The following is a 15,567-nucleotide window of genomic DNA, read 5'->3' on the forward strand; positions in this document are numbered from 1 at the left end:
AGCCTCCGGACTCGCCCGGCACCCTGGCCATGCTTTCACACACCAGCTCGCACTGCTGTCCCCAGCCCTCACCACGGCCGGGGTGGGCACCAGTCTCCGCCAGGGGAAAGAGATGGTGTTTTGTTCCCCAGCTCGCTCCTGCCCAGTGGCTGATTGTGTACACACAGAGCCCTTTCAGCATGAGGAGAGGAGGGTGGTGGCATCTGGGAACGCCGGGAACAAAGGGCCCCGTTGATGCTGGCTGCAGCCCCACGGGTTTCTGTGAGCTGGGGCAAGGCTGAGGTGCAGGCACAGCTGTGCCACTGAGCTGGGGCAGCAGCAACCCATGAGCTAAACCTCTCCTGGCCAGGATGCATGGGAAACTGCTGCCTGCCTGCAGGGGGCTGAAGCCAAGGGAGAGAGGGAAGGGTGGGATTTGGGCTTGAGTCCCACTTAGGAAGAGCAGCGAAGGTCCTGGCCGTGGGTAAGGATCAGCCTGACAGCTCCCAGCCCACTCTGCTGCTCCTGGGCACATAGCCATGTGCCTGAAATCTGCCTTTCAGACAGACCTGCTGCAAACTGGAGTGGTCCAGGGGTCTTAGCGTGGGGCTGGGAGCATCCTTCTGTGGCCTCTCTCCCTGCACAGCTCCTGGGGAGAATTTCCAAGAGAAGCAACATCTGAATCAATAATTTTTGAGCAGCTGCTGTGGAAACATGCACCTAAGAGCAGCATGTGTCTGATCGGGGCAGAAAGGCAGCAGCCATCCCACGCACCAGCACACTGTTAACAATCCTGCAGCAAGAGGCTGGACACGTAGGGCCCTGTGACAGTCCAATGTGCCCTTGTGCTTAACCAGGACCATCCCACTCCACACAAGACTCTCTACAAGTGAGGGAATTGCACACTCTGTGTGGCTCGGGACACGCTTGTCCCAAACATGTTGCAGCTTGAGCCGTGCAGGTTGATTTTGCTGTGGTTGTGCTGTAGCTGCTGCGTAAGGAGACATGACAGAGCTGTCACCATGTGGGCTGAGTATTAAAGGGCAGCAGCACATCACCAAACACAATCAAGCGGCTGCTACAAGACACCAGATTTCCTCTGGGTGGCTGGAAGAGAAATAGAGGTTTTAAGGGCTCCCCAGCTGGGAACAAAGATTTTGAAGTCAGGGTTATGAACCTCATGACTGGAGTGAGTTGATTAACTCCTGAAGGGACTGCTGGCCAGCAGTGGGGCTGAAAAGTGCTGCTCCTCTGAGCCCTTCTCCTCTGCAGCCTCCCCTTCTCTGCTTTTTTTTTTTTTGGCTGTGGGCAGGGCAGGGTTGGGAAAGCCAGCACAACAAACGGACAGGCAGATGTATACCTTGTTCAGAATGTTCTTAATTTTAATTTATTTTCTTTAATTTTTATAAAATACATCTTGTAAGATAAGTCTCTAAAAACTTGCTCCTTTTTATTGCTTGTTAACAAGTTGAAATTCTAGATCAGAAATGAAGGAAACACTTTCAGTCGATTAACTCTTTTTGCCCGTGTGTTTGTCTGTGTGTGTGTGCGTGTGTGTGTGCGTGTGTGGGGTCTGGGGCCAAGAGTGGGAAGGAGGATCTGGTTATTTTTTGTTAAATGGATATCAAATAAAACCCCAGAAAACCCCAAGAGAGATAGCGTTGACGTGAATTTCCAGATCTTGACTGGTTTCTCCCCACCCTGCCACCCCGTCCTGGCATCTCCCCCCTCCCCATCCCATGTGCGTTGGTAGCCTGGCCAACCTATTTCAGCATTCCCGGCGGCAAGGATCCTTCAAATTCACTGCTCAGCAGATCTGCCTCTTTATCCTAGCCCCTGCTGAAACCAGCACTTAAAAAATATATCACAATAATACAGACACAGGAAAAAAAAAAAAAAAGAAATCCATGCAAGATGGAGCTACAGTCTGCCACTGAAAGTAGTTTCTCCAATAAATAAACACAAAGATTAGCATTAAGGAGAGGCAGGGAAGAGCAAATCAAAATACCAGTTGTTGGGGGAGGACTGGAAGCAGCATTTTGGCAGGTCTGGCTGGAGCCATGCTACCCAGCCAGAGGGCTTTCCTCCAGCTGGAGAACAGTCGTGGAGGAGAGGCCACCTCCACCAAACCCCTTGCCCTGCTGCCCCACTCCATGGGGAAAGACTGAACTGGCACCAGAAAGGATCTGGATTGCAGAGACTGGCTGTGTTTCTGCCCCAAACCACCACCTTTCCTTCCCTCCTCAATTCCTCCACGGGTTTCACCTGGAAGCGAGATGCCTCCAGTCCCTCCCACCCTGGCAGTCACCAGACAGCTGTACTGACTTGTAGGAAAAGAGGGTGAGGGGGCGAAGGGGACAGAGCGAGGGAGGGTTACATCTGACGTGGGTGAGAAGCAGAGGAAGCTCTCTGGCGCAGTGGAGGTTAGAGAAGCAGACATCACCCCAGAGAAGAGCACCATTGTGAAGGGCCGAGAGCGTGCGGCGAGCGCGGCGCTGGCAGGGCAGGGCAGGGCAGGGCAGGGCACGCGGTCCTGAGGGTTATCCCCTGCCTACGGAGGGATGGCTCTGGCTCTACACTCCCAGGGCTTGCTGCAGAGATGTCCCCTCTCAGTCAAACCTATTTGCTGCCTCTCTGCTGCCTGGAGGGTAAAGCCAAGAGTCCCCCTTTGTCTACAGAGACACCAAACTCCTTTAGGCTTTAATAGGGGCAGCTGGGTTAGGGCTTTATCGGCATTGGGGTCAGCACTCTCTTCTCCACACTGGGAAGATCCTTGCCCTGAACTCCCTTTGCCTTGGCTGCAGCAGGCAATTTAGGTTAAATTCATCTCTCTCTGCTAAGGAAAAAAAAAAATCCTTCTCTTATTCTCCATCCATGGGTGGTGACAGCAGACAGCTCCAGGAGAGTCTCTAGCAATGGTACCAGGACTGGGCCAACTTCCTTTTCTCTCTGGGTAGCCTCTTGCTACTCACGGAGCAACCTACATGGATTTCTTCCTCCCAGGAGCATGAAGGCGTTTGCTCATCCCTAGGCAACAATCAGGACACTGGAGTAAGTCCCTCCTCTTCTCTGGCTGTTTTTGACGGGCTTGGCTCTAGAGCGAACCGGTTACGGATGAGCAAAGAGAGAAAAGTGCATGAAGAGGTGTCCATTGGTGGGAAGCTCTCCTTCCTGGTCACGCTCAGCACGATGGATGCGAGGGAGGAAGAGGAGGGGAGTCATCAGCGAAGGCAGAGTTAAGGCAGGAGACCTGGTGTCAGGTGGCTGCAGTGTTAAAGCCTCGGGGTTAGAGAAAAGAAGGGCGCTTGGTCTGGCTGTGCTCCGCCGCGCGGGCTAGAACTTGGTGCCTCGGCCCATCAGCTTGAGGACTGCGAAGTTGTAGGTGGCGGCGATGATGAAGGTGAGCTGTGGGTGAGAAGAGAGTGAGCGAGGGGGCGTCCCCCAGCCCCACACCCCAACAGGGCAGCACCCTGCAGAGCCCCATGGCCCCACTGCACCATCAGGACACTGCAGTGTCCTTTCGCTGGCGTAAAGCGAGAGGAGAGCTGGGGAAAGGCAGGGGACTCAGTGCATTGGCAGCAGGACATCTCCCTGTAGCTCTCCTAAAGCCTCTCCAGATCCCCTCCAGCAGCCACCTCCACCTTCTTACGGCCTCAGTTCACCATCTGCACTTACGTGCCAGAAAATGACACGAGCACAGGCTCTGTCCCATCCATGCCCACCACCTCTGCTGTCCTTTGCCCCCACTTCCGTGCCAGGCGGATGAGAACGGCTGGGCAAGGGGAGCACTGACTCACCAGTGAGACCAGCGTGGCAGCTGCCCCCACAAAGGCTGCGATGAAGAGGTGGAAAGTCATCTGGAACTGCAAGGGAAGAGAGGAGTGAGCTCCCAGGGTCCCATGTGCTGCCTGGGCAGGCCAGGGGAACTGAGGGCAACACACGTTGGAATGGCAGGAAGCACTTACCTCGCTGGTCTTGCAGATGGAGAGCAGGTTGGTGCCACACACCTTGCCAGGGAAAGCATTCCAGGGGAGGACACCTGGAGAGATGTGGGAGCCAGGTGAGCTGGGCACAGCTGCCAGCTGGCTTCCTTGCTCAGCTTCCCACAGCCACGTGTGTCATGCACACCCTGGTGTTTCAGGGCTCTTAAGCACTTGCCCTGCTTTATCCCAGCCTACTGTGCCTGGGTCCTCTCCTCCATCCCCTCTCCTCTGCCCTGAGCCCTGGCTCCTGGGTGGTGAACCCAGCACTCACCGTACATCCTGGCATCGGCACACAGGGTGCCAATGCTGGCCGTGGTCTTGGTGGGGTTGGCAATGGACTGGCAGGTGGTCCAAGTGTTAAAATAGATGTAGACGGGCACCGCAGAGCAGGCGAAGACCAGGAGCCAGATGATGGTCAGGACATAGGTAATGCCCACAAACTGCAAGGGGCAGGACAAACCGGGGCAGAGCCGTGGTTACCGAGGGTCCAGGGACATGGACAGGGGAGCGCGAGGTTCCCCAGGCAGGGGAGGGTGTGGGGCAGGTGTGGGACTGCGATGCTGCTGCATCCAGCTCTGCCAAACCCAGCGTGTCCCCAGGCAGACAGCACAGGGCAGCAGCCCCAGCTGGGAGCTCCTGTGGCTCATGGGGACAGTGCCAGTCCCGGATCCACGCCCAGCTACGTGTGCATGGGGGTGACCAGCGGCAGCAGGATGGCTGCCACTCTCGGTGGGGGGAGGGATAACCGTGGCCATGGCCAAGCAGGGTTTGGTCCCTGCGGGGGGGCAGCTGCAAAACTGCCTTGGCGTGTCAATGTAGCTCTCCTGCCCTCCCTCCATGGTGCCACCCCAACCAGCCCCCGAGGGAACCACAGCCATGCCCCTCCGCTCCCCCAGGCCACAAGGTCCCTTTGCCAGCACTTTGTCATGGTTCCCAAGCTCAGTGGAGAGGACGATCCCAGGGGCACCAGGTGCCACAGAGCTTTGGGCTGCCAAGCACTGCAGCAGGGATGCTCATGGCTCCCCCTGCCAATGCTTAAGCATGAAGCAATTTGACTAAATGGGGCCATTTGGGCTGCTTTGGTCCCCAGGGGCCACGGCAGGCCTGGGGGAGGGTGACCGGGCTGCGCTTCCCTTTGGGATACCCCAAAACCCGGACGGCCCCAGTCTCCTGCCCTTTGGCCACGCCGAGCGTGGCGAACCCGCTGGGGCGCGCGAAGGGGTGTCAAACCCCGGTTAAGATCACCTTGTCAGGATGTCCTAGCCACTTTCCCAAACACTGACACACCCGCTGCCACGAGTGAGCTCGCTGGGGGCCTCGCGCTCCCCTCCCTTTCGGGCCCCCAGTTACCGTAGCGCTGAGGCCCTTGCCGCAGATGGTGGTCCTGTAGTCCCCAAAGATTTGCCGGACGGCGCCGGTAGTGTAGAAGCCTTCGGCCAGCAGCAGGGATCCATAGAGGAAGAAGAAGGAGGCTGTGCCATAGATGAAGTACTGAAAACCATGGATGCTGCCAGGGAGAGGAGTGGGCAGGGATGTTCAGGTGATGGAGAGCTCAGCCCTGCGTGGCCACCGTGACTTACCCCTCCCCACGCCGCCCCAGGGGGACCGAAACGGAGGGTGAAGCTACAAGAGGAGCAAGCTGGGGCAAAGCTGTGGCGAGCAAGGCTGTGGGCTGCCACCAACTCCCTCATACCCTCCATACCTACCCAGTGCAGAGGTCCAGCTCTACCCAGGGCACCTAGCGAGGGTCAGATAAAAATGGCATGAAGTGAAAACAAGTGGCCACTGAACCCTGCCATGGAGCTGTGGCACCGGCACATGGCAAAGGCAGCTTGGGGCCTCCATGTCACTTGGTGACACCATTGCCCTGGCCAGCCCAGCTGGACACCCCGTGCTGGCAAAGAACAAGACAAAGACACGAGGGGCTCCAGTGCGAGGGAGATGCCCTGCAGCAGGGTACTTACATGTCGATGAGATACTCATAGTCCTGGAAGTTTTTGGAGAAGTAGGTCTCGATGAGCTGCTCAGTGCCTGTGAGGGCTTCGTGCCCACAGCCACAAAACAGCGCTACCCCAAAGAAGCACAAGCCAGTGGCAACCAGCGAAGCAAAGGGTGCCCCGATGAGACATCTGGCACAGCACTCCAGTAAACCTATGGAGAAAAGAAGGGAGGTGGGACGAGACTGCCGGGATGAGGATTGCTTGGAGCCTACAGCTCAGGGGCAGGCAAGCTCAGGGGCAGAAAGGTGCCTGGCAGGAAGAGGGAAGCACATTAAAGGAAAACCCAGAAATGATTCCTCATGGTGCTGGGGAGCCAAACCCAGCAGGTTCCCTGAGAGCTCTTTAAGTAGCACGCAGGAGCCCACCCAAGGGTGCCCGGGGATGGGGGTGATGGCAGCGTGGGGCTGTGAGGGGCCAAGGCGAGCCAGCCATGCTGACCTGTGAGAAATGAGATGGAAATAGAGCGTGATACAGTGTAATGCCAGTGGGACCTGGCAAACAAGCTGCTAATGGGCTCCCCACTGCCGGCACAGCCCAGCGGCCATGCCAGCTGCCTGCAACGTTCTTTTGCCATCAGAGATGAAGGGGAGCCCAGCACCTCCACAGAGGCAAACCTCAGTGGAGATCCAGCAATGTGGCACAGTCTGGGACAGCCCAGCAGGAGCCAGCATGCACCCCGAGCTCTCCAGGATTCCAGGTGGCACACTGGGCTGCACTTGTCCCCTCGCCTGGCACCCTGCGGGCAGCTGGGGCTGCAGCAGCCCCTTTGTGTGGGCAGATGTGCTTATAGAGAGGAGCTGTGGCAGTTCCCTGAATGACAGCACTTGTGTAATAGATTTAGTCCTCCAGGACCTGTGTGTGGGGAGGGAAAGTGAGGACACATGCCAGCGTGCTGCTTGGATTGCCTAAATGTTGTTTTTCTTCAGCAGTGGGGCCATGGGCACCTGCTCCTTCTGCACATCAGGGCTCTAACATGCAGGAGGGTTAGCTCAGATTCCCAGTGGGCTGGGTTTGGAGTGCTCAGCCAGCCACTGTCCTGCCTGCTTTGGGGACAGGCAGCCAGGTGGGTTTGCAGCCACTGGCATCTGGGTCCAGAGCATCAGTTTGGCCTCAGCTAAGCCGGGACAACCTGCTGCCCTGGCTGTGTGCAGGGAAGCTGCTCCCCTTCCCCAAGATGTGGGCTCTGGCACCCCACTGCCCAGGGCACAGTGGCTGCCTGTGCACATCCCATCTGGCCATAGCATTTCTGCCTTGAATGCCAAGAAGGCACCCACGCCAAACCCACGCTCCCTCCACGAATCCCACAGTGCTTATCTCCTCCCTCAAAGGACAAGGAAGCCATGGGGTCCTGGCCAGCAGCGTTGTCCCCTCCCCACTGGGAGCAAGGTTGCGCAGTGGCACCGAGGACAATGGGGGATTGTCCTGGCACTGCCACCCCAGTGGCTGCCCCATGCCAAGAGCAAACAGGGAACAAAGGCAGCGCTATAGGGGAGTGCTGGGACCCCTCCCTCTTGTTTGCCTTGGACGAAGCAGCTCCAGGGGGGGCCCCACTCAGCCTGGCCAGAGCTGCTCCTAAACCTCTCTGGGACCCCCAGGGACGGCCCTGTGCACCCAACGGGGTGCTGGGCCAAGCCTGCCTTTCCTACTTTTATTTTTAGCCACCTGGGAAGTGGTATGGCAGGTGCCTGTGCTGGGGCACAGGGAACGGCTCCGTTCCCAGGAGACTGAGAGTCCCGGGATGCAACAGTGCCTGACAGGCTCTTGCCACAGCCCTTTGGGCTTTGGGAAGCTGCACTGGGGATGCCTAGGGAGGGCAAAGGAGGAGAGAAAGAGCCCTTGTGCCGCACAGTCCTGAGTCTTGTACACAGGCTCAGCTGCTGCCAGCACCAAACAATGTGCTGCAGGCAGGAGGAGGAGGCAGCGTGCCAGGAGCACAAGGCACCCCTGGGAACAGGGCAGCCCCGATGTCCCAGGGGTATGCTGGTGAGTATTAGCTCTGCTGTATCAGTAGGGAAACTGAGGCACAAGGAGTGTCTCCGTTTTCCCGAGGCTGCTGGCATACAAGTGGCACGAGCTGTGACAGGTCTCAGGGCCCTGCCTGGACCTCCCAGCTCCTGCCAGCCCCCAGGCAGGAGCTCTCATCTCTCCAACCCATGAGCTGAGGGCTTGGGTGGGACAAGCTGTGGGAATGGCATCTGTCCCCACAGACAGCTCACGAGCACACGGGGGACAGAAAACTGCTTTGGGAAAGAAAGAAAACGCCATCCCTGCCACGCCAAGGCATCCCCCCTGAGCAGCTCCTATGGCCGGCATGGCCACACCGGGGTCACCAGGACCTCACTGGTGCCAGAGGAAAGTTTCAGAGGGCTTGGCTCAGGGATAGGGTCCCCAGGGGGCCCCAATGACAGCCCCTCGGGTGGCCGCCACCCTCACCCCATACTCACCCATGGTGCTGGACTTGGTGAACTGCCCCGACCGCCCGCTCGGCTGCTTCGGTGCTGTCTGCGGAGCCCTCGCCTGCCTGGCGGTCCCACGCCCTGAATTCCCCCCTCTGGGTGCCTGTCCCGCTCTCCAGCAAAGAAAAGGGCTCTCTGAGTGACAGCCACCCCCCTTAAAGGGACCGGACCCCGCCCTCCCCCGGCCCCCCCAGCACCCCTTGGCTGCCAGCTCCCGGGTGCCCGGCGGCTGCCTGGGCACAGCTGCCCCATGGCCCCCTCAGGGCTCTTGGGGGAAAAGGCTTTTGCAAAAGAAAATGAGAAGTTTGGGTGCAAGGGAGAGTGGTGAGGGTGTCCCCCCTCCTCGGTGGCTCTGGGGATGCCCCCCCCGGCCCACTGGTCTGTGCTTGTCCCAGCTGCCCACTGTGGCAGTGTGGGAGACCAGCCCCATGGGACAGCAGTGATGCCCCTCTGTCACCTCCCTGACCAGTGGGGAATAAGGGTTCCCTGTCCCAGAGACCTGCTTCCATCTTTGGGGGCTCCAGACTGGGAGCTTTCCCCCTTTTGGCAGGAATCCCGCAGCTACTGTCCCCAGCCCCATGACCCCGACTGGGGAACAGCACTCGGGTGGGCACAGCCATGGGTTCTCGTGGCTTTAGGGCTGTAGCAGGTGGATGCTGGTGCCTTGGGTGCCTCATGTCCCAGGGGCACCCCAGTTCCCAAGGGTGCCCCCCACTCCCCTGTGTGCTGCAGCTGTGGAGCCAGCACAGGGCCAGGGAAGCCTGCAGAGGGCAACCGGCCCCTTCCCGGCAGGCACAGGGTGGACAAAGCCCCGCTGTGTCCCTCAATGCCCCACTTTGTGCCAGGCAGCGAGGTGGCAGGGCCTGGCTGTCCCCAGGGTTGGGGACACTGGTGGGCTGTGGCAATCTAGGAACCAGGGTGGGCACCCTGTGGGGACCCCTGTGCCTTCCCTGCCCACCCAAACAGCCACCCCTCGGCTGGCCCACAGATGGGTTGGGGGGAAAACAGCACTTGGGCGTCTGTGCAAAAGCTGCTGGGGCTTCATGGTGGCCAGCTGCACCCTGCACCAGGGGGACACAGCGCCTGACCCCCCCAACACCATTCCCTCCCTCAGTTTCCCATTGCAAGGCAGGATGACAGAGGGAATCCTGGCATCCCCAACCAACCGTGGGATGGGAAGGGCTGAGGAGGGACAATACAGCAGGGAGAGCCTCTGACACCTTGGGCACATCCCTTAGCCCTCAAGATGGCACCCAGGTGGCCTGGCAGTGATGTCACCTGGCCATGAGCACCTTGTAATGGCCATGGGAAGGCGACAGCCTTGCAACAACCCTTTGGAAATAACCATAACCTCTTTAGCCACTGGAAACCAGCAGGACCCAGCCTGAATCCCAGGGCAGTGAGAGGGACCCTTGGGCATCAGGAGGAAAAAATATGATATGAAACTCTCTCATAAATATAACAAATAAAATATAACATCATAGAAAAAGAATAAATTATGACATTGGGGAAAAACATATAAGCTCTTTTCTTTCTCTTCATAGAAATTCCAGTCCTGCTGACTCTGCCATTCCTGAACAACCTGGAAGGAAGTGGCAGCTTTAGTCCACTGGGCAGAAAGTGAGCAACTAAGAGAAACTGTGATTTCTGCACAAAGTGGCTTCAGTTCTTGGTTATTGGACACTTTTCGTCAGCAAGGGTTTCCCTCCTGAGACAGAAAACCCTTGGCCTTTCCACAGGCATCACCTGCTGGCAGCAGGGACAAGCCACCTCCTGGCAGTGCTCCACGGATGCTCCAGAGCAGAGCTGCAAAACAGGGAAAAGGGGGAAATCCCCTCCCTGGATTTCTAAGGCTTGAGGGAGCAGAAAATATGCAGGAAAGTGGTTGGAGTTGCCTTTCCTCTGCCAGCAGGGTGGGTACCCTGCACTAGGCAGCTGGGGGGGCAGCCAACAGCGCACCCCAAACACTGCCCCGTGCCCACACGACAGGGGCCAGAGCTCTGGGGGTACCCGTGGCCACGGGGGTGTTGGAAAGGCCTTCTTGCATCCCTTTCCCTTTGCATTTCAGTAGGAGAGCCTGTGAGATGCTCTGCTGCAAACTCTCAGCGCACAACCTCGCACTTCCCCGTGCTTGGAGCAATCCCGCAGCTCAACCCCTTCCCGGGGGAGGCCCCAGGGGGAGCGTGTGGCTGCAGGGAGCCTGCCAGCCCTCATCAAAATTTTCTTGTTGGCTCGTCCCTGCCAGAGAAAACACTGCTGGTTCTCAGGTGGGGAAGGGAGGATGCATCCCTGTTTGCCAGCCAGGAGAGGGACATTCCAGGCTGGTAAAAATAAACATGCTTATAAATCAATGCGGATCACCTTGCGATTTGTTCTGACCCTCGGGCAGTGGCCAATTATGTCCAAAACTGCCACATCTCCCCCTAGAGCAATTAAAGGCTTAGCTACCTGCCCTCATCAGTAGACCCTGGGACAGCCACGGTGCCCCTTGTGAGGTGTCAGCTGGGGGCTGACATGGACAAAGCTTGGAGAAGGTTTTCCTTCCCCAGCCACATGAAATCTGCACTGAGACACTGCAATGGGCTGCACCAAAATGAAGTATTGAGAGGAACACACACACACATCTCTAAATACAACCCCCTGTGTGGAAAGGCCTCTCTGGAATGTTTGTGTGGTTCTCTCTTTGGTCCTCTCTACCACTGCAGCTCAGACTCAGGCTTTCCCTGGGCCATGGGGAAAGCAAGCTTGGAGCTGGGGGGACAAACAGGTGACATCAATGGCAAAGGGAGAGGCACACAGGCACTACTGATCTATTGCACTCCACTGCTTTAGGGCAAAGAAGTGAGATGGGAAAAGCAAGGAGCAGAATGTGGGACAGGACAGAGGACCAAAGCATCCTCCCTGTCCCCATCCCCATAGGCAGCCACCTCATCGGTAATCACTGCTGACTGTCACACTTGTCCCATCACTCTGATGGCACAGAACAGCCTCCTGCTTGTCCTGGCCCCCCTGGCACGCACTGGGCATGGGGGTGACCCTCCCTGGGGTGAGCCAGGAGGTGTCAGGGAGAGCAGTTGCAGAGGGGCCAGCTAGGAGAAGGGGGTTTCCTGCAGTTTCAGGGAGGATTTGTTTTCCCCACTAATTAATTTCTTTGCTTACAATCCCACAGGCTCATTTTCTGCACTCCCCAGGGCATGGGGCTGGGTTTTCAAAGATGCACAGTGGCCAAAATCAGCATGTGCTGACTCTGCAGAACACGGAAAGCGCCTCCACTCCGATCCCCCAAAATGCAGGCACAGCCCCAGGACACCCAAGAGGCGCCAGCAAATGGCACGTGCAGTGCCCTTATCCATTATACATCTGTCAGCAGGAGAAATCCCAGCATATCTTGTCACAGCTGAGAACCTTGCTGCTATTTTTAGGCAACTGCTCCCCTGGTCAGGCTGAATTTCTCATTCTCTGCTGCTGATTTTAACTGTCCTTCTTCACCCAGCTCACTGCCCTGGTTCACCCATCAGCAGGGTAAAAACACCTCAGCTGGGGAACCCGAGACTTGTCCTGGCTCTGCTCTCCCCAGCAGCCAGGGGTTCTCCTGCCGTGCAAAATCTCCTGTTTTCCCAGGCAGCCCCATCCAACCCAAGAAGAGATGATGTCGAGAATGAGCGTTTTAAGGTCACTTCAAGAATTTCTCAGATCATAGTGTGACCTGGGAGGGCCCTGGTGACCATGGGAAGGTTGTGGCAGCACTGGCAGCATCTGTCCAGCTGCCTCCTCCCAGGGGTGCCAAGGACTCCCACCAGAGCCAGCCCTGCTCCCACTGCCCGGGCCTGGCTGTACTCACTGTCCTATTTGTATTCCTGGGCTGCTGCAAGGCTGCAAAATGTGCTAATAAAAATTAAATTAAAAAAAAAGAAAAGAGGCTGGTAGAGGCTGTCAGAGGACAGGGGAGGCATGCTGAAGGACAGACAGACAGGCCAGTGTTGCAGGATAACAGAAGAAGGGCAGGGGCTGTTCAGGAGAGGAGCAGCTAAAACCCTTGTGAGGCTCAGCCAAGGGCTGGGCAAAGGGTACCAGCCTTGAGTGTGGGGTTTGGCAGCAGTGAAACCCTGCACCCTGAGACCTCCAGGGATGCTCCAGGGCTCTCAGGACCGCCAGCAATCAGGGTTGGAGGCAGTGCAACACCCTGCTGGATAACCTGGAGGCAGAGCCCTCTTCTCTGGCACCAGCACTCACCTCCTGTCTGCACCTGTTGCTGGAGTTTACCTGGCACCACAGAGGGAGGTGCTGGCCAGCTGGGATGACACCCGAGATGAGCTCACCTCTAACCCAGTCGTCCTTTAGAGGTGATGAGCAGATATCTGTGCTCTGTTTTGGTGTGCCTGGATGATGATGCAGGAGCCTGGTTTTTTAAAGGTACCAGGTTTTTAAATTCGGAATATCTCCTCGTGCAGCCCACACACCCTGTCCAGGCTCGCTGGGTGGCAGGGGGGCCACCAGCTCTCCAGCCATCCTTGGGGCAGGTTGTCTGGCATCCCAGAGGTGACACATGCAGGAGCCCTGCAGCCACCCTGCTGCCTCCACATCTCCCACAGGCTGTGCTGCCCAGGTGGGCGCAGGGGTGCAGTCTGTGCCTGTGCCAGGGAGAAATCAGAGGCTCAGGCAGCTGCTGGCAGCAGAACCCAGGGCCCAGCTGAAGTGAGAGGCAGCCCAGGTACTGGAAGGTTTGCTGCCTGCTTGCTGCTCCTTTTACCCACCAAACATCCCCGTTATTTACTGCAGAAATTAGAGATAATACAATGGTCTAAATGACTTTCTTATTATGGTTTCTAATTTCCCCCAAAAATTCCCAGCAAGCTTCCAAGTGCAGCGAGCCCCTCAGACTAATTACAGGTTTGTGGAGAAGGTGATTTCCCCTGGCTGCTTTTCCAGCAGATTTGCCTTTCACATCCACTGCTTTTCTCCTTGATTTTCTGGAGGGTAAACAGATGCCTCACTCTGATGTTCTCAGAGCTGTTCATTACCCTCTCACTCTGCCATTCACAGGGTCATATTCTTGAACTGTTCTCATTTACTTTTCAGAAAAATCCTGGAAGGGAAACACAAATGTCATTCTACCTCCTTGGAGTGGGTGGTATATGAGAACAGCAAATACAGCCCAGGATCACTGTTTCTGTGTGCCCCTGTGAAGTTGGAGTGGGCTCTGTAAAGAAGGGTGTAGCAGTGCCAGGGATCACACCGGGCTCCTCATGGCACCATCCTCTGCAGCCACATGACCAACACTAAGGGAGTGGCACCCAGCATGCTGTCCCCTCTCAGGCATGGCTTCACTGGCACGATGACATCTACCAGCTCCATAGGATGAAGGTGCCTTCATGTCAGCTCCACAGACTGACTGCCACAGCCAAGACTCCCCCTGGAACTGCAGCTGGCTGACCTGCTGCTGTTTGCCTCTGTGCAGCAGTGGAAGGATTTGCCATCTAATTAAATCCTCCATCTCCACCACAGTGGCCATGCTGGGGTTGGAGGGGGAAAGCAGCAGTGGCACAGAGCAGGGGGCACAGGGCAGGGGGTCTGGTTTCTTTTTCCTTCTCCCCTGTGCTTCCTGCCAGATGCTGCAGATGTGTAATGCTTTCTTTTCTAAACTTTTTCTAAACTTTCTTCAGCTAAAGGAAAAAAAAAGAAATCCCACCCTGAGGCAGACAGTCTGTAGATAAAACCCCACAATCTGCTCCCAGTGATCTCCTTCTGCCTTCCTGCTTGGAGGCTGCTGGGGCTGAAGGCAGGAGAGCTGCGGGAGCCAGAGCAGGGAATGGAGCTCATCAAACCCCAGCGCTGCCGCAGGGAGAGATGAACATCACCATGGCAACTGTGACCAAGGATGCACAGAGCTGGGTACCCCAAAGGGGGAGGAGACTTGGGGACCACACTGACACTGTCCCTGCTTCCCCACCTGCCACTCCTTAGCCCGGCACTGGCTGAGGCATCCATTCAGCCCAGCAGCTCCTCTCCTGCCCATGCTCAGGAAGGGCAAAGAGCTGCAGGGGTGAGGGGACTAGGGCAGGCAGAGGTTAGGGGTGGGGTCTTGCACTGTCGAAATTCAGTATTTTTTCTGGAGTCACTGGAAATGCTGGAGGCAATCAGAGCAGGGGTCGGGTCGGCGTCTTGGGGAAGCGAGGTGCCCACTGAGGGTTTTGGAATTTGTGCCAAGCTTTGCTGCTGTCCCAAAGAGTCTTGCTTGACACTTATCTAAATTAAATCTCCCTGTTCATCCTGCCTGCTTGCCAAGGTCACAGGATCAGTCAGTACCATTGCTCCAGCCTTCCCTCCGTCTGCAGTTCCCTCCGTGCTTGTTGCTCTATCTGCAAATACGATTCACATAGTCTGCCCAAAGCAGAGAACCATCAGTGCCTGGAAATACAAGATCTGCAGCCCATGGGCAGGAACAGACAAGTTAGGACCATCCAGGCCTTGTCTTCAGGCCAAGATGGTAGTCCCCTGCTCAGACATGATGGAAAGGATGTACACGAAATATTTCCTTGAGAACTTGCTATAAAATATCAGAAATAAGTTAGACACATGAGGATAAGCACCTATTGACGACTGGGTGGTTTTGAAGAACAAGCTCTTTTCTTAGGTAGCTTTCAGGAGAGCAACACCTGAAACACAACCCAGGCTGCAGAGAGGGCACCCAAGAGCTCCAGGATGCTGGGCTCAGGCAGCCTTTGTGCAGGAGCTGATCAACTCAACAGAGCACAGCAGAGCTCCCCAGGGCAGCACACGGCCACCAGCTGCTGCTGCAGCGTGTCCTTGTCCCTCTCAGCTGCCCTCCAACTCCCTCCTGGCACAGCATCTGGCCCTGATGGCATCTGCACTCTGCCTCTGTCACAGCAGTCCCCATGGGCACAAAATACCCCTTGGCTGCACGATGGCACAGGGGACTGAATCCTTATGGACCGCTCTGAAAAGTCCTGAAAGTCCTGTCGCGGATGCAGACAGGGACCCAGGGCCAGATCCTGCATTCCTCATCGCCCAGCTGAGTGGTTTCCTTGCAGCAGAGTGGAGCAGGAGCTGCCCCCCCTCCCATGTCCAGGAGGGCTGTGAACCCGGATGGGGCTGGTACAACTGGATCCTGTCATGCTGGGATTGCCT

The 15,567-nt window shown here is 57.0% G+C and overlaps 1 protein-coding gene across 2 annotated transcripts; it reads right to left on the bottom strand.

The window, feature by feature from the left end:
* Window positions 1-1,338: 1,338 nt before the first annotated feature.
* On the bottom strand, window positions 1,339-8,548 carry PLP1 (proteolipid protein 1). Of its 2 annotated transcripts, none has more exons than XM_064669614.1 (7): window positions 8,407-8,548; window positions 5,927-6,113; window positions 5,313-5,469; window positions 4,234-4,402; window positions 3,945-4,018; window positions 3,777-3,842; window positions 1,339-3,384 (listed from the first exon to the last, which is right to left on the bottom strand). In XM_064669614.1, exons 1-7 carry the CDS (start codon window positions 8,408-8,410, stop codon window positions 3,313-3,315), a joined length of 729 nt encoding a protein of 242 aa, XP_064525684.1. In that variant the 5' UTR covers window positions 8,411-8,548; the 3' UTR covers window positions 1,339-3,312. The 2 variants fall into 2 exon arrangements, with proteins under 2 accessions (XP_064525684.1, XP_064525683.1); XM_064669613.1 differs by having other exon boundaries at window positions 5,208-5,469; window positions 8,407-8,547.
* Window positions 8,549-15,567: the final 7,019 nt, after the last annotated feature.

Source organism: Pseudopipra pipra, chromosome 13 (genome assembly GCF_036250125.1).
Source record: "Pseudopipra pipra isolate bDixPip1 chromosome 13, bDixPip1.hap1, whole genome shotgun sequence".
Lineage (NCBI taxonomy): Eukaryota > Metazoa > Chordata > Aves > Passeriformes > Pipridae > Pseudopipra > Pseudopipra pipra.

What these genes read in the sequence shown, in the direction of transcription:
- PLP1 (XM_064669613.1), bottom strand. An exon ending in GGCTAGGACATCCTGACAAG is followed by an intron (nt 4,403 to 5,207) that starts GTGATCTTAACC and finishes TGCCCCTTGCAG; the next exon opens with TTTGTGGGCATTACCTATGT. An exon ending in CCATCTGCAAGACCAGCGAG is followed by an intron (nt 3,843 to 3,944) that starts GTAAGTGCTTCC and finishes CTTCCCTTGCAG; the next exon opens with TTCCAGATGACTTTCCACCT.